The sequence below is a fragment of the Acromyrmex echinatior genome, chromosome 13 (assembly GCF_024713525.1).
Source record: "Acromyrmex echinatior isolate Ae372 chromosome 13, ASM2471352v2, whole genome shotgun sequence".
Lineage (NCBI taxonomy): Eukaryota > Metazoa > Arthropoda > Insecta > Hymenoptera > Formicidae > Acromyrmex > Acromyrmex echinatior.
Genome location: NC_141864.1, coordinates 6,090,634 through 6,112,288, shown reverse-complemented (window position 1 = coordinate 6,112,288; position 21,655 = coordinate 6,090,634). Strand labels below are relative to the sequence as shown.

Sequence of the window (21,655 nt, the reverse complement as noted above, 5' to 3'; positions counted from 1 at the left end):
TAATTTTTTCAATGTTTCTGAGTGTTCTTTAGTGAAAAATTCTTGGAAACTGGGAAGATTCTTGTTTTATTACCGTCAGGAGACCTTCGACAATATCGAACGGTCTGTATAAATTGTGAGCGATCATTCTTTCAAAACGCGTAAAAATCCCATCGGCACGGCGTGACACGTTGGTCACGAACATAGTAAAACGTAGTAAAACGGAAAAATTCGTAACGACAGTACGAACTGCAACCAATGTTTCTTAACAGACGCGGATCATGCGTGTCCGCGCGTATGGAATTATTAAATCGTACTGTGTATTGTTATGCATGTGTATTGTTGCGGGTGATTGGCTCCATCGTGTTCGTTGATACACACCAGAATCATCCCGCTCGTGGATGCGGATTCCGAGTTCGCGATCGCGCCGCTCTCGGGATCATTGCGTCGCGCCATATTGTCGGCTCCGTTGAATATCACGATTGTAATCAGTCCCCAGCTGCACGCGCTGTGCAGAATTTTGAAATACACCAAACAATTCGCGTGAATTTGTTTTTCCTTTCTCTTTTTTCGTTTTTTTTTCTTCCTTCCTCTACTTTTTCTATTTTTGTTGTTTTTTTCTTTTTGCGGTCCCAACGTTTATGACGCCACTGTGTACATTGATGAAACCGGAAAATGTTGACGGTCAACTCGAAGCAACGTTGAATTTTTATAAGCAGAGTCTACATGTCAGTGTGTACATAGTATGTAAACGAACCTTTTTCGCCGATCCATGTGGAATAGGGCGACGAGATATAACAGCGCTCGTTCTCTTGTCCTTCCTCTCGTTTTACGAAATTTTTGTTCGTCATAAGACTTCAAACTTGCAATTTGTAATTTTTTTTGTTTATTTTTTTATCTACGATCATTGCCATTGAAAAACTATTATTTATACTCGTGATGAGATATTTATTAAATTATTGTTAATTTTGTAGAAAAAATAGACTTAAATATACAATTTGTTTTCTTAATCGTTTTTTGGTTACTACGCTCTAATTCTTCCCGTTAAATTATTCTTTAACATGAAATGATTTTTTTAACACTAGATAATGTGATTTTTTTTTTATGATTCGATATCTTGTCGATGTCAAGCAAGAAATTCTCAATTCGATCTGTATCTCGTCGTCTTGATAAAAAAGTAAATAATTATTAGCATTTTAAATAATGAAAGGAAATAGAAATATAAAGAGAAATATATTGTTATGGAAAAACAACATTTGTTTATATAGAAAAGTTATCACAACTGTATAATAGAGGGATAAGATTTACACAATATTTTACTAGGATTGTAATGTTGCGAATTTTAAAAATTTATAACATAATTTAAAAATATATTACAATTGAAAGTATAGCACGACAAAAAAATAAAGTGCATATTTACTATCTTAATTAAAATGTTTCAATTCAAAAACAATTTAAAAACAAAAAATAAATGTGTACTTTATTTAAATGTTGCATTTAGAAAAGATTTCAGTGCTATTATGCTTCAATCTATCATAAAGTAAGATAACTATAGAGATCGTTATAATTTTAAATTGTACTTTTCTATCAACGCAACGATTTGTTTCATCAAAAGAATATATATTCGCTTTCTTTAATTGAATTCCGCGATAGAGTGGCATAGTCAATGCTTCGGTCTGGCAAAGTCAAAGGGTTAATATCCCCTTTCAAACTCTGGAATGTGATAATTGTAATTCCGCAGTATGTACATTTAAAAGTTGAAATGTGGTAATATATTTGTTGAACTGGATTTGTAAAAGTTTAAGGTCTTACAATTCTGACTGAAGTTTGAAGTGATTTAGGATTGTATGTAGTACCGACTAAAGTAGAAGTAGTTTACGATCCTACAAATCTTGTAGGCAATAAGAGTATAATAGTTTAAACACTACAATCTAAAGCCGGAAGTGATTTAGCATTAAAATAGTCTCTAATAATGTATAATATAAACAAGAATGGATACATTGGTACGTAATATTAGAACAGGATTAAGCCAATGTTTATAGAAGCGTGCGTAATATGAGAAAACATGTAACACGAAAACTTCAAGCATAATAATATGTTCTTAGCTGAAGTGAAATATTCTCATTTCAAAATATCTGCGTTTGACATGTCGTCATGAGAAAAACGTACATTTCGAGCATATGCATAAACTCGTATACGCCGATATGAAGTTATCAACTGCCATGTCGAAAAATAGCTGTTTTAACGAGTTTGTCAAGGAATTACTTTTAGGAATTTGCCAAACGGAAACAAATTCCATCTATAAATTCCATCTATTCTGTAATAACGAAGTATCGCGGCGACGATTTTAGACGACATTAGCAGCGGATACGACACTCGAATAGCTTCTACTTATCCGAAGTAGAATGTTCACGATGCTTGTACTTGACACGTTAACTTTGAAAACATCTAACTGTTCTTCGAGAGCGCATATACAACCCTCTTCTCCATGCGAACTTGCAACTTGGGTGTAAGTGGATGTTGCCTGACGAGCCTGTCAAGGGATGATTTCGCGACAGGTATCGTGCTTTTCATCGGAGAAGCGTCGACAAACACCAGGAGTGCTTTACGTGTCGCCGCTCGTGCCGTTCGCAGAAGTTGCACAAATGTTGCTTGTTTCCTGCCGTAATATCTTGCGATTGCGGTCACACGGTTGGGTGTGGCGAAATCGGAAGACGACGAAACGTGTTGTCGCATGTCTCCTTTATTTCGGTGTGACATCTGCCGTACTAATACACTCGACTAGAAGCGGAAAAAACTTGTTTTTGGCACCGGAAAGCGGTCACGAAATTTGTGTAAGAAAAAAAAAAGCGAATACAAACAACGGTTCGCATTCATGTCCATCCCGCCCGACGATTTCCTCGTTGATTATCCAACAGCGCGTATGGAGAACCGGCTTTATTTTTCTCGATCAATTGTATTCGAAATATATCGTTCTTTTGCTGAATACAATCCAAAAATCGCGATGGTCTAAATACATCGGTAATTTTATACCGATAAAACTAGAATGCATTTAATTTTGTATCGATTTTAATAAATATTGTATATCGAGTTGAAGAAACTAAATTTATTAACTCTAACATGTGTCATTAAGTTTATAATTGAGTTTATAAATTTTAGTTTTCTACGTTAACCCTAAAGTTTGCGTAAACAACTGTGGTATCCGGTTTGATAATTATTAATTTATGAAGGCAATTTATTAAAATAATTATAACTTATTAAAAGACATTTATATATTTTTTTTTCTTCTCTCTCTTTTTTTTCTCTGTCTTTTTCTCAAACTAATCTAAAGCTAATATGGCTAATATCTTAAAACTAATACTTATTTTTTTTGTTTTATAAACTGAATATACTTGTTGAATATGTATATTTAGCACACTGAAATCAAAGCACCACGAAGCAATAATCATGATTGATAATTATTAGCAATTTTATACGAATAAGTTTAATCTTCGTTTCGTGATCATTAATTACCTTTATAGCCTCTGTTAAATGGAGTCTGAAAGATATACAACTTTCTTCGCGAAGAACAAGACTTGACATACATTTTCGCCATGGGGAACTTCAATTTATTTTCTGTTTTCATCTAATTGTAATATCATAAATATTCATAAATAAATAATTTTTATGACTGTGCTTTTAATTTTACGAATTTTATCGAATGATATTTCCGAGCTTTTTCTGATCTCTTCAGTATTAATTAAATTATTATAGTTTTAGATGGATACAGACTTGTTCCATTTCGTCGTTACACGGAAAGATCGGTTTTGTTGAAAGAGATTTAGATAGACACACATCTGAAAATAAATTTATCGAGCCAAAATAATTATGAATCTCAAGCATGATAAGCAATGCTGCAAAAAGTTTTGATTGATTAAAAAATAATTTTGTTGAATTATAAAATAATTACATAGGATACTGAAGCTGATTGTTAAAACTTCAAAATTTTTGTAATATTTCTCATCATGTTTGAAATTCTTAATATAATTGTTTTGATGGTTCAACAAAATTACTTTTGTATTTAGTTAAATTTTTTAATATTTCAACAAAATCATTCTTTTCATATATTTACTCCGTTTTTACAAAATGTGGGTCAACCCATTGCAGCAAGCCCTTCAGTGGAATGATATGACGACACGATGTGCCCTTGCATATCGTTGTACTACAATTTTGACACAACGGTCTCCGTTTGCATTGATATGCAACGACGATACGATGATATGATATGCCGACTGATATGCAACATCCGCCTTTAAAAGAAGGATCTTCATATATTAGACAATCTTTTCTACATTTGGATCATGATATCGCATCATTTTACTTTATCGTGATGATCTAGTAGGATGGGAATTAAGAATCATTGATACAAGAAGAGGAAAACGGCGGCAGTGCAACGAGTACTACTCGCATTGTTAGTTCAATGGGAAAAAAAGAAGTAAAGTCCGAGCTACAACGACATGCGGACCGTTTCAATTGAAAAGTTCGGTTCTCATTCAGCAGTCGATTCGCGTTCGCGAAACTTTCAGAAAGAGGAAGCCCGCTTGCTTCGAATTACGTGGAATGCTGCCAGACAAAATTAAAGCTTTGAAACTTGGCGGGGTAGTCGTGTGAAATATGGTGAGGGGTAGTTTATTTATGCAACAGCATAGTTATAAAATGCGCTGACCGTGACTTTCCAAAGTAAACGAATACTCTTTTGATACTGCTAGTATTTTCGATTTGATAATCGAATACGTGTAAAGTCTATCGGCGAGGGAGAGAATCCGGCGGGATTTTCCTTTAGTTTACTGCCGTTGTTTCCCTCGTATCAGCCAAAAGCTGAGTTTGAGGAAAGTCTATTTTAGTTGCTCCCGAGGTAATAATAAATTTACTATATTTTTGTGCGACTAAGTTTTGGCATTTTCTCTTTTTATTTTTCTTTGTATCTACTCGGCTGACAGATTTGTCACAGTCAGCAATGTTATTATCTTTTCGAAATTAAACATTAGATCCGCTGATGTTGTTAATTTGATAATTTCCTATTCATTTGGTTAGTAAAAATTATTTTGGTATTATTTATATTATTAGAATTATTTGCATTATATTTATACTTTTTCAATATTCTGGCAAAAGGAATGAAAAGAAACTAAAGAATATAAAAATCAGAGAGTAAAATACCTAAAAGCCAGTATTGGATGTTTATGTGTATAATATATAAATTAATATATAAATTATATTTATGGACATATATTATATATTATATATGTTATTATGGATATATTCAATAAAAATATTTGTGATAAATATTTTTATTAAATTTGAATAAGAAACAATTAAACGTTTCAACACATTCTTCACATTTATGTCATCTTCAGTAAATACAATTGATTCTACTATTTATAAATAAATATATTTTATATACATGAATTATCCCATTTAAAGTATATACAATAAATTGTAGAAAGTATATAAATTGTAAACGTCATAGTGAAATTAAAATGATATACATGATCAACGTCAACAATGATCAATTCTTCATATTGAAGTAACGAAATCTCGTCGAAAATTATTTGTCATAATGAATCAGCATTAATTTTAATAAGTCAAATTTTTGAAATGTAAACAGACTAACGATCAAAGAGCTCAGGAATTTTAATATTCTGTATGGAAAGAACAGTTTTGCAAAAAATTCATCTACAAATTTAATTAGATACAGAAGTAAAAATAATTTTATTTGGACCATCAAAATAATTATGTAAAATGCTTAAATTGATTGCTAGAATGTTAATATCTTTTATAGCATTGTTCATCAAAGTTTGAATTTCCTACATAATTATTTTGATGGTGCATTAAAATTATTTCCAGATCTATATTTAGCTAAATTTTTATATACATTACTCAGTAAAATTGGTCTTTCCATGAGAGAGTATTGTATTAATTATATATCTAATTAAAAAAAGAAAAAAATTGAAATGATTATCGAAGCCAAAATGATACCATCGATTCTGTCAAATCTCCGTGAAACTAGTATTTATAGTAACATTTGTTTTTATTTTAGTAAATATTTAATTATGTATTTTCTTGGATTATATTTATACACGGAAAGAAAAACGATTTTGCTAAAGTATCTAAAAATTTAGTTAAATATATAGATCTGAAAATAATTCTGTTGAGCAAAATATTTTTGTAGGAATCTTAAACATGATGAGCAAAATATTTTGACATTTTAGTAACTGGTTTAAGCGTCCTACATAATTATTTTTATGGTCTAAAAAAATTATTTTCAGATCTTCAGATTTATAGTTAAACTTTTAGATATTTTTGCAAAACTATCCTTTTCGTGTAGGAGCGAGTTCTTCGAATTCCTAAAGTATATTACATAAAGCAAGACCTCGAAACAGTTAAAATATAAAAACGAGTGGTAAATGAATATAGCTTCATAGAGCGCATCGTGTTACGCTGAGGCGAAGGCGCGTGAAAACTTTTCTTATCCAGCAGTGCGAAGTTCCGTAATCATCGGACTTTCAGCTTCACTTTCCGCTGCACCTGCCGCAGCCGTATTCGCGAGATTGCTTTGTTAGTTATTTGTTAAGGAACTCAGTTCGCTGTGACGAATAGACGTTTAATGAGCTCGTTTCATTGTAAAATGTTTGTATAACTTGTCGCAGGATCTCCTTCGGATCGGCGCTCATCATTATCCGCTTCGCGTTAACTGAGACCTATCTGCTCGTTTGCAGGTTGGATACAAAGAATCCATCGACAATTATCAATGCAGCTGGAAAGCTTCCTCGCTTTTGTAGAAACAATGCCATTAGGTGAGCGGAAGCTTATCAATGTGTGGGATTAGTTGGGTGATATAAAATGAGTCACTCGGCAAATGACTTCGATCTTCTGATAATCAATCTGATAATCGGTAACTGTAATAGTTTTTTCATTTACTACATTTCATTTTCCGTTTATATATAAAATTAAATAACAAAGATTGGATTTCTTATCTAATAGATTACAAATCGCCATACTATATTATATCGAAGGGACTTTTAGAAAAAATTCCATTTCGTGATTTAATCACGAAGAAATCAAGCGTTAAAAAAGTAGATAAAATTGTTTTTCCATGAACTTTTTCCCTTTACTATAATTATGTTCAAATTCTTTATAAAGTTTGCGATTAAAAGTAAGGTGGGGTCTCTGAGGCACTTCGTATTTTCTCTTTATCTTGAGAAAACTCTCCATCGCTTTGTCACGATGAGAGATGAAACGAAAGTGAGCTCATTGTAGAGAGATAAGAAGCGATGGTACACAGAGCTAACGATGTGGTTGCGGCAGCTTGCAATATTGCGAATGGACAGAAATAATGATATCGTTTCTCCATTTCTGCTATTTTTTCAAACGAAAGTTCGCGTTCATTATCCGAACAGAGCTCACAAGAGATTGTCATCTATCTGTTTGGTCTGTCATTGAGACAAGTGATACACAAATATACGACGAGTTCAATTACGGAAATTCAATACTTACTTGACTGTAAAACCGTGGATATTGTTTTGAACGTTGGATCGGTGTAAATTTGAACGTCGAACCCGAGTTTGTCCAATGATGTCTTGAGGTTCAGAGTGTCCTTTTCTGAGCCCTCTCTCGTGCCCATGTTCTCGAAGTGTACGTGGTTTAATATAATCGCTACTCCTCTTCTTTTATGCTTCATATTGTATTCATCGTCATCCGGATTGAGATCGATTTTTACATTTTTCATGGCATTCACCATATCACTGCTTGAAATATCACTGTAATATGTTAAAAATTATTCAAATTAATTTAGAGATATTCAATAATAATAGAGTTAATTGCAATAAAGAATATTATTATTTAAAATCAATATGTTAGTATACTGAAAAAAAATTTACTATATCTTAACAAATATTTTTCAAAATATTTGTAAATAAACATTTATTGAATATTAACGTATACATATTTATTTAATTCAAGAATTATTAATTTGATTTAACTATCATTTTTCTTTATTAAGTTAATATTTATTTACTATAAGTACATATTTTTACTTACAAATATAAAAAAAAACAAATATTTATTAAGGTAAAGTAAATTGTTTTTAATGTGTTTATTGTTTAAATGCGAAACATAACACAGGAAATTCATTTTGTTTTAATAAGAATCGACATCTTTTGAAATTATAATTAAGTTCGTGATGACTATATAATATTACATTCTCTTATCGCGTCAGAGAACTAGAAAGTTGGTAATGTTATTCTGAAGATGCTAAAACTTATTTTTCCAATCGATCCTATTTTGTTAATTAATGCAACAAATGACATCTTACGACGTTATTTGGAATATGTTGAAGGGTTTCGTGGGTTTTGATGTGTTTCAGACGAAATAGCATAGATAAAGAAATGTACTGCTACATTGCGCGAGATGCGAGAAACAAATGATTCTGTGGTTCCGCCATTAATAACACGACGGAGTTGTAGAATGAAATGAGCGGAACGCAGGATAGTTATTTATATCTCGGTTGGATCTTAATTAAATTTTATTTGCCGTGGAAAAAGTATTTTATAATAGAATTTTTATTAATATTAACGCTTTTTTCTTCTTGACATTGTACTGCAAATAAAAACGTTTAATTTGGCGAAACAAAAATTTACACGGTCTTAATGAACGATCTCGCGGATGAGAATACTGGCGTAATAATTTCGAAATATTTTATATAAAAAAAAAAAATATCGGATTAAAGTTTCTAGGATTTCATTTTCAATGGATTAATTATACCGCGGATTATTCTCGGTGTGCAATTTATTTGAAAAAATACGATAAACTTCTGTATTATTCTTTCGAATTTTTCGATTGTCTAGTAAAACAACCGAAGAAATTTGTGTAAGTGCATACATTAACCGGAGTAAATGCATTGTACACAAAGAAATAAATAGAAGGAGAAAGAGGGAAGAAGAAAGAGACATGTACTCGACATAACGGATGGAATAAATGTCAGTAGTATTTAGTGGAACGTCTCTTTGTGCATTTGGTGTAATTAGGCGGTAGCTAGTTGTAGAATTCCAACTTGAGGACAGTCGCAAATAGATGGTCCGGGTGATGCGCAGCAACGAAAAAAGAAGAGAACAACGAAGTGAAAAAGAGGGGAGAAAACGGGCGTTTCCGGAACGTTTTGCCTCTTTGCTGTTAGTTTCGGGAAGAGAGAAGGAGAATATCGGAGCATTTCTCTTCTAAAGGCGAGGCGGACAGCAAAGGAGGACCTTATCCAGAAAAGTGCATTCAGTTTTACTTCGTACTTTCCACTCACGTGCGCTTACGCAGACGGATATCCTGTTTAGTTGAGGGACTCAAGCGGTACCGCGGCGGGATCATACCGCGGTCAATTTAATTTCAACTTAGATCGCAATCGAGAACTTCCGCTGCGATTCGACGGCATTTTATCGTGCGGCAGCCTGCCCGCAACTTTCCGTGGCTCTCGCACGTACGCGCGATCCAACTTTCGCAAGTTACCACGATTACGACTGCTCCGGATCGGGTCGGCTACGCCGGTCGAAAGTAAATCGGCGGTATTATTGCACAGAATAGCGCGAGGATGCGGAGGTAGAACTGTCTGAGCTCCGTTGAACTGAATGGACCGTAAACTCGAGGCGTTTAATCCTCGCGTGGTTAGGTGCGTGCTTGTAGAAGTTCTGGTGAACCACAGCCAAATATTACATGCAGCACCGTAATCTAGAGTAAGCATATTATGAATTTAGGCGATATATTTAATTTCAGAAATTATGAATTTAGGCAATAATTCTAGTGAATTGAAAATAAGAGCAAATGAGATTATGTGTAACAAATCTTGTCAAAGAAGGAAATAATTTTATATCACCATCAAGCTTAACGCTGTTAAACGCTTTGGAAATAATTACATAAATAAAATAAAATAAAAGTATTATAATATTCTTAATTCGATATCCGGAAACTAAAGAAAGTTTTATTGTCTTTTATAGATTGTTGTGTTAGTTTTTATTTATGTAAGGGAATACTTGTTCTTTATTCTTGGAAATCAATTTTTATTCTAGAAATTATTCATTTTTTTAAATTATATAAATGTGATTATATCCAATTCTTGCGCATATCTATATATACACATCTACAATATATATATATCTTTGTAGCATTTTACTGGTATCTTAATATTTTTTTGTCAATATGTGTTCTGTTCTACAGCATTTCGAAACTTTCTCAAAACGCTTTTGTTTTATTATACTTATTGTTAAATCGATAATCTAAACATTTTTTGTTTTGCAAAATCACGTTTCACTATTCTTAAAAAAAAAAAAACAATTTTAATTTAATAATTTTTTTTCATTTTCTGTTTTTCTTTCCTCGTTTTTCAAAATTTAATATTTCGGCGTTTATAAATGGTACAAAATAATTTGGATCATTTTCAAAATTTATTATATTTAGGATATACTCTGTAAAAATGTAATATTTAAAATTATGTTTGAAACATTTTTGAAAAATAGACGTTTAATAATAAAAGATATTTTAATTTTAAATATTTTAATGTTTTATAAATCTAAACACTACACAGTGTTTTATTTATTGAAAAAGTTTAAAACTAAACAACAAACTATATATATGTGCGTGTGTATGTGTGTGTATGTGTGTGTGTGTTTAAAATATGGAGACATAAGAATAAAACGTTTTAATATCTTAAAATTAAGCGCTTCTTTTATGAGTGTAACGTATGGATACATTTGGAAATCTATTATATTTAATATTGTTTAATATCGGATTAACTTTGCACGTATTGAAAATTGCATTTTTTTTTCAAAAACAACTGATATAATTATGGTGAGGTTGAAAAATCGTAGAATTAGAGAACATAAGAGTCATCGCTTGAGTGATTCTTGCTCAGCGGATGGATACGTTGATGTATACTTGAGATATATATTGCTGAATATATGGAAATGACATGCACAACCACGTAGTCATCAAGAACACTCAAAATATATAAGGGATGAGAGAGAGGGTGGGACAGGCACAGAGAGAGAGAGAGAGAGAGAGAGAGAGAGAGAGAGAGAGAGAGAGAGAGAGAAAGAGAAAGAGAGAGAGGGGGGGAAGGGAGGCAGAGGGAGAACACAGAACGGATGTGACAAAACCACTGCGGGGCGCTTACGAACTAGTCATAAACGTGGTGAGCCAGTGGCCATTACGAGACAAATGTTCGTCGTGGGAGAAGTGAGTTACCGGCATTACTGCGAATACTGCGGCGTTTACTTTGGGCTCTAAAACATTTTGCGCCTAACGGCCTCCAACTCTCCGCTATTATGAATATAAATCTAGTCCGCCGCGGCTTTCCGCCCGCGCAAATCCCCGTCCTTTTCGCTATCCGACAATTACACCAACCATGCGTTATGCGCGGCTGCGAGAATAAGCGCATAATGCGCGATGGAGCACTATGCTCCCATCTGTGCATGAGGGCCTTGATAAAAAAAAAAATAATGCAATAATAGGAAAGATAATGTCGTAATTCTCGCGGTCGCACTTTATGAGCAAAATTCGATTCCATGTAGTCGTAATTGATATCAGGGTGTGCCATTTTAGACGATTTCGTTCTAAAATTGATTCAAGATGTAGCTATAGAAAACGACGATGAATTGCCATGAGAATGAAATTTTCTTTAGAATAATATTGCAGTCTCGAAATAGAAGTATTTTTATTTGAAAAATAATAATCCAAAGCTAAAAAATTAATATTATCGATTTTATATCGCTATATGTTACATATATTACATGTGAGTAATAAATATACAGCAATATTTAAATGAAAGATGAAATATAGTGAAGGACATTTGCAATCGGAAATAAAATGAGAGCAACCAAAAGCAAATAATAAAAAAACAGTTTTAATGTATTTTAATGTTTTGTTAATATTTTGTTTTACTTGACCATAGTTAATTTTATTTCTTGTTGTTGCGTTATTATCAGTGCTGCGATGGAAAATCAGATAAAGAGACAATTATCTTTCCAATTCTGTGTTAGAGATAAAGAGTTAAACGTTGAAAATAAAGCAAGTGCAAAATGAATTATACATATTTTGGTATGACATTAGACACTTTTTATGACTTCTATTGAGAATAAATGTTATAAAAAAGAATATAAAATTATGATGTCTATATATTAACAACTTTATTTGTTTCATGCATCACTCGAATGCAACATGAACTGAAAGTTTCTGAGATTTACAATAAAAATTATAAAAGATCGTAAAGTTAGTAGTTGACACACGTTTGTATCTGCTTTAGCGAGTGAAAGAGGAGAAAGCGCTGAAAAGCACACCATTCGCGTCAGTCGCATGTCGATTATTTGCAGTACCTCCATATCTCTGGGCTTTATATCGGTCACGACGTGACGAAGTGGTGCTTACTTTGCCTTCCTGAACGACCATCCGTCCGGCACGCTCCGTTGCGATCCGCCCGGTGTTGAAATGTTCCACTGTTCCTGCTGCGGAGTGTACTTGTCGTTCGCCTGCATGTTGCCTCTGGTGGTTGCCATCTAACGATCCCTCGATTTGCGTTTATCCATTTATTGCCATTTGCTCTCACCTACACGCCAAAAGACGACATGTCTCGTGCGCACCAAATTTATCTTATCGATGTGCTCGTTCGAGGAAACTCCTGATAAAAGCATCGTCGATAATACTTGATAATCTATAGCACTTTCGTGCCGATCGAGAACGGTCGAATGTCTGCATATCGCTGCACATTGTGCGTTACACGGATTTCGGATGTTCTCTGATATCCGACATGGCATGTCTTACTGAGATGGCAATTGCAATTGATTGGTTGGGTAAATATCGGATGAGAAATTAATTTTTACTAATGTGTTGTAGACAGGCAAAAAATAATCCCTGAAATATAATAATCAAAATTATTAACACTGTCTTAATCCGTAATAGAAACACATATTTTTGTGATGTTAAAAAAAACATATAAAAAGTCCTTAAAAGTCTTTAAAGTTTTTTGTTTTTAGTTTTATAGACGTTTTAAAATTATTAACTAATAAATAATTACAACATTTGAACTTAGCGTAAATATATATACGACAATTAGCCTACATAAAAGAACAAACTTGTGAAAAATAAAATTGTGAATAAAATTCCAATTATTCCAAATTATTGCACATCATTCCAATCAATATATTAAAAATTAGAAAAAAAGGATTATCAGAATATCCTTGCAGTTATGAGTTAAACTTTTTTCAATAATTGTGGAAGATAATATTTCCTATGATTATTATTACAGCATGACATTATTATATTACTTTAATTCTGAATTATGATACTTTATGTGGCAACCCCTATATTATTATATTTTCTTTTCCTATAAGAATAATAATTTTTAATAATATCTTGAATGAGCAATTTTCGTATTGAAAAATTTAATACATGTTAAATAATTAATCGTATTTAGAGAAAAAGAATATCTTGGCTTGTAATTTTTGTCTCTCTTCATGCTATACAGTGCAAGTGGAATTGCAAGTGAAACTTTGAGTTTTCATTCTAGTTGACCAATATCAACAACCAAGTCATCTCTTCTCGCAATTTCATGCTGAGGATATCGGAGTTTGTGACGTGTTTAATCGGCATGCGGCTCCTCACTATTGTGGCTTGCATTTCAGTGCTCCAGGCGTTCTACTTTGCTTCCATTTAACAACCGACCGTGCAATCCATAACGGTATATTTGACGATGCATGGCTTTCAGTATGATAATCAGTATGATGAGTTTGCTTTATGAGTGTTCTTGCGTGAAAGGAAATCGGCATTTCCCAGTCGGTGTTGTGGTGTTGAGTCGCCGAGTCTTGAAATAGGGACATTCGAGTGAATCAATCGCGACATCATATGGAGATCATTCATCGAATGGATACCTAAACGTAGTCGTATAATAAGAAAACCGCCGGATATCGGTGGTATTTTACGCGAAAGCGCCGCCTTTAACATTATCGTGGGGATTTATGTGCACGAGTTTGTTCCAGCCACCACCTTACACGTTGTACTAGTCGATCTCTTTTAAACCTGACTTGAAGGGGTCGTTCATTATTCAGGTTTCGTAATCGGTCTTCGTGACAGCGAAGGAAAATATAATAATCTTAAAATTGTAATAATCTTCGTTAAAAGTTTGAAAAGTAAAGAAATGTTGAAAGGCGAACATGTATAAATAATAAGTTATACTAGATCGTTTTATAAATAAATAAATTAAGGAAAGAAATGTTAAATAACAGTCAAGGCTAGATTTTGGAGTCTAATAACATTTCTATGTCAATTTTTAAATACATTTTCCACTTTAAACTGCTAAATATTGCAAAATGTATTTAAAATATGTGTAAATGTATTTTTACGTAAAAATATTATTAGACATCAATATCTTGACGTTTCTTTATTTATTAATTAAAATAAATATATGTTACTATAATTTTCTGGAAATAATTGGTGATAGAATTACCTTAAGGTGCGAAATTGTCGAATTGTATTTTTTGGCAGTTGTTTTATTTCGATTAAAATTCTTATTGAACTATTGACTGAATGCATTGAGCGGTCATTTTTATTAATTTCTGCAGAATGAAACCACGTTTGCGAATTTTTAATTGCGAATCGTCGGTGGTAATACAACAAAGCTGTCGTTTTCATCAAAACTCGGAGCAGGTTTCAGTCGAGTGAGCCGATGGACGAAAATGTCCATTTGCTCGGTGCAGTGCTTACCCTCGAGCGCTGAAAGCGACGTGCGGTTCCTAGACAGCAGTGACACACTTCGACCGATATCCTGTTACCCAACGAAAATCGCCAGTCATGACATATAAAGGCGACATCCACTTACATCGAAATTTCTCCTCGAAACTTATCATTCCTTCGATGATGCTTTTGACATTTACAGAACTTCATGTGTGACCGCGTCATATTAACTGTATAAATAAATGTTAAAATTGTGACACTCTAAATAATTGGTAGCATTGAAATTTGCACAAATTTAAATTAATTTTTTTGAGTTTTCTTGTTAATACTATCAAAATATTATGGAAATTTAATATGAAAGAGGTTTTTTTCAATGAAATGGTTACTGCATAGCAGATCTGGATTATTATTATTCATCTGAATTTTAATGACAAAATATATATATTTTTTTAATTATAAAATCTTTTAATTACTTCTCTCTCTCTCTCTCTCTCTCTCTCTCTCTCTCTCTCTCTCTCTCTTTGCGATTGTAGGCAATCGAAATTCGTAGAATATTCATAATTTAAATTTTATGGAAATATGAACAAAAATAAAAACTATTTTATTTAATTTTTATGGACCATATATTAGCAGAAATTTACGGAGAAAAATTGATTGGAGATTCGTAAATAAAATAAATCGACTCTAGGCCGTTCTTAATTTAGTTTTATATGAAACTTAATTGACCGAAGAATATATTTTCTTCTTCATAGAAGTAGCAAATTTTCGGATTACAAATTTGTATTAATCATAATTTTATTACGCGAAAATAAGCAATTAATCTCTGTTATCTTATTTCTCCAGACGTACAACATGGATGCCCAAGTTGGCGAATCGTCGGCCTGCGCGACGGCATTGCTCTGCGGAGTTAAAGCTAATTACGAGACTGTTGGTCTGGATTCATCGGCACGTTTCGAGGACTGTTACTCTAGTTTCGAAGCACGCGTTCCTTCGCTTATTAATTGGGCTCAGGATCAAGGTAAGTCTTCACGTGTCGATATAAACTTACAAAAAAGACAGCGATGGCAATTATGAGGATGATAACTGTATAAGTTTTAGATGTAGAATTAATGCATATACATGGTGTCGAAATTCGAGGACAATATTATTACAGCGTAAAATTTCGTGAAAAATTAAGTCGAAAAGTCCCCTACTATTTTGCAATTTTCGCAATTTTCGCAATTTTTCAATTAGAGAATGCAGTACTGAGAAGTTAATAAAAAATTCTGAAAAAATTCTTAGAGCTCTATGAGAAGAAGATAAACAATTTTTATCTCTTACTGTTTTTCTGTAAAGTTGATAATACTTGAGTAAAAAATTATTGAAAACCAATATTCGGCGATATTTAATAATTAACATTTTGTCAACTATTGCGAAAATTGCAAATAGTATTATAATAATATTGTCCTCGAATTTGGGGACATCCTGTATATGTGCACATACATTGGATAAACTATTTTAATTGCAAAACTATTTTATAGTCATTTGCAATTAAAATAGTTTATTCAAATATGTAGAGTATTACGATCATATGGAAAAGATAGTCATAATTTCTCCAATAATTATTAAATATAATACATTTTTATAGACAGATTTAAGAATAATTATCTAAAAGATGGCTAATGCATTATAATATTAAATTTCTTTTAAATGTTTTCTCTTTAATTTCTCGACAGTTATTAATAACTTATTATTACTTTAAGCTTTAGTTTAGAAATGATATACCAACACATACTATTAAAAAATAACTTAAAAGTAAAAATATGTTTTTTATATTTTAAAAAACTAGATAGTTAAATAAAAGGAAGAGTATAACGAATGATATATTGTAATATATATATGCATGGCAGATTAATAATCTTTCTAATCAGAGCGTCATTTTCTACCGAATTTCATGGCGCGACGTTTACGATCCAGCGATCTCGTCATTATGAACAAACGTAATTAATCTGCGCATATATCCAATTTAGCAGGGACGGGCGTTAAAACGATTAAACTGCCCAAACACGGCGCACGATTAAATGCCCACATATAAATTGAATTCGCGCTTGCGCGTTCTATGCCGCAAATGTGGTGCACATCGTATTCTTGGCGCAGCGCTTGACCGGAAGCCGATATCTAATTTACGGCTGGCGCTAATTGCACAAGCTAGAGCGACTCCACCTAATGGAAGATTTCACGTGCTGTTTATTAAATCACACCGTATACACGAGAATATTCTGGACGTTATGGCTACCGAACTTTCGCGTTCACTGTCTTGCAATTTCGAAGCTTGGATGTGTTTATGGCTTCGTGTATGTACATATATGCGCGTTACATGCTAATATATTTACTAAAAAACAAAAATTTTAAAATGAAATTTTTTTCTAATTGAATTTGAAGATCATAAAGAATGCTACATATTTAATGATAATAGAATTTGCATTTTTTAATATTAATTATTCTAATAGAAATTAATATTTCTAATAGAAAATTAATTAAATGATAATTGATTAAAGATGATAATTGAAAATTAATTAAACGATAATTAATTAAAAGCAATACCCAATTGGAGAATAATTAATTATATTTTTCGTGATTTTTAAATATTATTGATAAAAAAGAGTACGACTTAAACGAAAATATTATCAAGATGAGATTTACTATTATATATTACAATAATATATATTAAAGTATATATTAAAGTAATACAATATCAAAATAAGTTTTTTGCTTTAAATATTGTAAAATGTCTATATTTATTTAAAGAATGTAAAATGCTGTTTAATACATGGTCACGATAAGACAATCGATATAGAAATCTTGATTATTGTGTCCACAAGCTGTAATTATGCGCATTATCTACTAGACGAACCATAATGAATCCGTCTGTGACGTCAGAGTATTCAGGGTGTGCATCGTGGCGTAAGGAAATCCGCATGTCAAAGGCAAGTAGGGTATTTGAAAGGGCCGTCTTGTCGGCGCCAGTAGAAAATGCAATTAGAGAAAGACACGTTTCGCGATGATGTTAGCCAGCGGTGTCAAAGACATCGTAGACATTGTCCCGGATAAATCGCGCGAATTATACATATATATATATATATATATATATATATATATATATATATGTATATATTAATGTTTTATTATATCGTTGCTAAAATGGTGCTGTAAAATTAAATCAAATCTGTCGCCGTATATATACATATATATCATATATGTATATATAACATAATATACATCGTTGCAGAGGTTGCTAGGTGTCTGTTGCAGAAGTAATTATCGGTGATACCGGTTGTAATTGCTTCTACCGCCAAATTGTAAGTTTATGAGTGGGCGTGCTGGCGATGACGGTAACATTATATTCTGCTGAGTTCCTGCGCGGTCATCAGTAATCACTTACGGTTTGTTTGCGATGGCCGGTCGCTGCAAAGAACGGACGCGCGAACGAGTAAGCGCGGCCGCGTATAATCCGTTTGTGATGTAATTTCTTGCTCACGCGAGGCAGAGCGCAAATGTTCGTGAATATCTCACGCGCGTTGAATAAATAATAAACACCACCGAAATATACGTTACGCAGTATCTACGCGAGCATTACGAGTTTCAGTGACGTGCACCTCGTTAGTTATTTGACGTGAGAGAGAAAGAGAGAAAGAGAGAAAACGTTTATTTATTAACAAGTCCTAGGATAATATCCTATCAAGTGCACGAATACGTACAGATATGATTAGAAATCATTATTATATGATACATCATAATTATGTATGTATATATACAGGTTGTTTCTGAAATAACGCCCACAAATCATACAGTGCTATTCTTAATAAAAACTAAGTCGAAAAGTTCTCTACCATTATGCAATTTTCGCAATAATTAACGAGATATTAATTTTTAAACATTGTCGAATAAACAGATAAAATCACGATGTATAAGACAGTTTTAAGATATCTTTTAGTGTTCTTTGTGAAATATTTTGAAAATGTTTCTTAAAGAAAAATTCTTAAAGATACCTTAAAGTTATCTTACGCGTCGCAATTTTAAACATTTTGCTCACATTGAGTAACTAAAAAAAAAACAAAAAAAATATCACGAAAATTACAAAATGATAAAAGCTTTTTTGATTCAGTTTTTTTAATTAAAAATAGCACTGTATGATTAATGGGCTATTTTAGAAACACCCTGTATATATATATATATATATGATAATTTAAACATCAAAATCACATTAAGACTGCACCTGTGTAAAGCACATAAGTATGTGTGCTGGTATGTGTTATATAAATGTTGCACACTTGCAATGTTATTACAGCTCCAATATAGCACAGATCATTTCTAGCAACATTGCAACATTCCAGTAAAATTGCAGTGGCATTGCAAATGTTGCAGCAATGTTGCTGGAATGATGTGTGCTGTGCGAGTGAAATATTATAACTTCGCATTCAACAATGTAATTGTTATACGTAACACCATGTTAAGTTACATTTATGTTATTTAATGTTAAAATAATATTGATGTTATATTAATTTTAGTTTGTGTCGACTGGATACCTTTTTCCATTAACAAACTCGAATCTGCTATTGACAGGTGAGAAGTGATTAATCGAGAGTACAATCTTTTTGTCAATTACACGAAGGTGTAATATCATCGCGGTGTCAAGGATTTAATAGACTGGGGGATTTCTTTCTTACTAAGACGCGCGATATCGTGATATATCGCGACAAAACTCGGCCACCGCGCGTATCGTTTCCGTGCTGGTATCGGTAACAAACAGCGGTTTGTATGTATTGTGTTTTTGAGCAGTTGACACGTTGCCAGAACCGGCCGGCGCAACTCCGGCAATATGTATGCGAGCGTACGCGTTGCTGACACGCGCGCTACCGGCGTTGTATGTACACGCGGGCATGAAAGGACGAGCTTGCTTTGGCGCGATCATTAAGATGAATGGCCCAGCTGATTAATCGCGCGCCGTTTGCCGTTGACACCCCTGGCTTTCCGCGCGGCCGCATCGCGGCTTTTTGGCCCTCTCGTCGGCGGTTTGTCACGTTCTTTAGGGTAACGCTGCGACGTGAGGTGATGCACGGCAGCGATGGAAATTCGACGTCGAATGAACGAGAAGAAGTATGGGAATTGAAAACACAGGAGAGTGCAGAAAAAACGTTCGCGAGATAGTGAAGATAATAAAGGCGATAATTGAGAGCGAACGGTACGGTTATCTATCACTCGAAGATTAATCGTCGTTCTCATGCAATAAGGCGAGAAACGTAGAATAATAAAATAAACGTTGAAGAAATGAAAAAAATACGAAGGAAATTAGAATAGATGAGAGTGTAAGAAATATGGAATTAAAACGTAATTTTGATATATATTCTCTTCCTTTATATACATTTTATTTTATTTATCTCGTGATATATATTCATTATATACAAAATGTTCCAAAAGTAACGATAAATCTTTCGCACAGAGGCAGGATGAACTAAACTGAGGAGAAAAATTCTTTATCATTTTGCAATTTTCATAATAGTTAACAAGATATTAATTGCTGAAAATTGGTCTTCAATAATTCTTTAACTGTAAAGTTGATAGTATTTGAATAAAAAATTATTGAAGATCAATTCAATAAATTTTAGTAATTAATATCATCATCATTGTTAACTATTGCGAAAATTGTAAAATGGTAGAGTTTACTGTAACAGAGATATTTTTTGTGTTTATCATGACTACGATTATATTTTGACATATTTATATTTTTTGTTTTATAAAATAAATATACAAAAGAGGAAAATAAATACATTAAAATTATAATATAATTATATTGCAATCACGATAAACACAAGAAATTTCCTATAGCAAAACTGATAGAGAAAATATCGATATATGATAATGATGTTTTCTCTATCAATTTACTATTTTCTATAGAGATATTGCTTGTGCTCTTCTCGCAACTGTATGTGATGTCGATACCATTAAGTATCGACACTTTAAAATAAAATTAAGTATTATCCGATCAATATCCGTTTTCATAGCGGATCGGTGGAAGTGTCTATATCCTGTTAGATGTAAACCCAGAGATTCGAAATGTCATTTGCCGATATCGCGATTTGCTAAGGAGTTCGCGCATTAAAGCGACTTCACTTGCGAAAGGGATAAGTTGCGGGAATAGGACCTCCTGTCTTCGAGCTGCGGCGCGACTTACTACGGTCCATTTCATGCATCTCGAGGGGCGAATCGGGATTCCACCGGTTACATCCGGTGCTCCGGAACTCCTTGAATTATCATCTTGAATCGCGGGTCGTGCGCGACCTACGAAATCACACCATCGTTTCGCCCATCGGAAAGCGGGGAACGAATTGGGTACGACCGCCGAGGATCCGGCGGACGATCCCGCAGGAATATTTACGTTCGCAAACCTCCGACCCAGGAACATCTTGATGTAGGCCATTTCGTTCCTTTTCGGTGAAATTTATAGATACGTATAAAAAAGAGACCATAGCGTTGGCTGAATTTTTTCGCAATTTTGCAGGATTAAGAATGGGCTGTTCGGGTTTTCACATTTCTTGAATATAAATATTCGAGAACGATTTTGAGAACTTTCCTTGCAAAAATTCGATCAGTACACCAGCTGTTTTTACAATGTTTTAATTTTAAACTTCAGATAACTCGACAGCTAAGCCTCAAATTAAATTCCTCTTAAAGCAGAGTCACTTGAAGTTAACGAAGAAACAAAGTTCTATCGTACACTCACGCCGTTGCTAGAAGCCTTTACTGCTTGCCAAAATAATTTAATCTCCGAAACAAGATATATAATTAAATATCAGTTTAATGTTTTTGTAACAAGGTTCTCAAAACTTGCGCGGCTGGTTTCCAATTATTTCAAGAATGTGAAAAGAAAGACGAATAACTCTTTAAAAGTTTTATC

The 21,655-nt window shown here is 33.1% G+C and overlaps 2 protein-coding genes across 3 annotated transcripts in view; one reads left to right on the top strand and one right to left on the bottom strand.

The window, feature by feature from the left end:
* LOC105150894 (caspase-1) overlaps window positions 1-12,736 on the bottom strand; it is a 45,599-nt gene extending 32,863 nt beyond the window's left edge. Inside the window, 2 exon segments of the mRNA XM_011064272.2 lie at window positions 7,513-7,775; window positions 12,421-12,736. Of these exon segments, the coding sequence (XP_011062574.2) occupies window positions 7,513-7,775; window positions 12,421-12,548 (391 nt within the window). The 5' untranslated portion in view covers window positions 12,549-12,736.
* The window catches only part of LOC105150895 (alkaline phosphatase), a 222,590-nt gene that overhangs the window by 138,720 nt on the left and 62,215 nt on the right, over window positions 1-21,655 (top strand). For both annotated transcript variants that reach the window (XM_011064273.2, XM_087412896.1), the window contains exon 3: window positions 15,565-15,739. In XM_011064273.2, coding sequence (XP_011062575.1) covers window positions 15,565-15,739 — 175 coding nt within the window. The remainder of the gene's footprint in view (window positions 1-15,564; window positions 15,740-21,655) is intronic.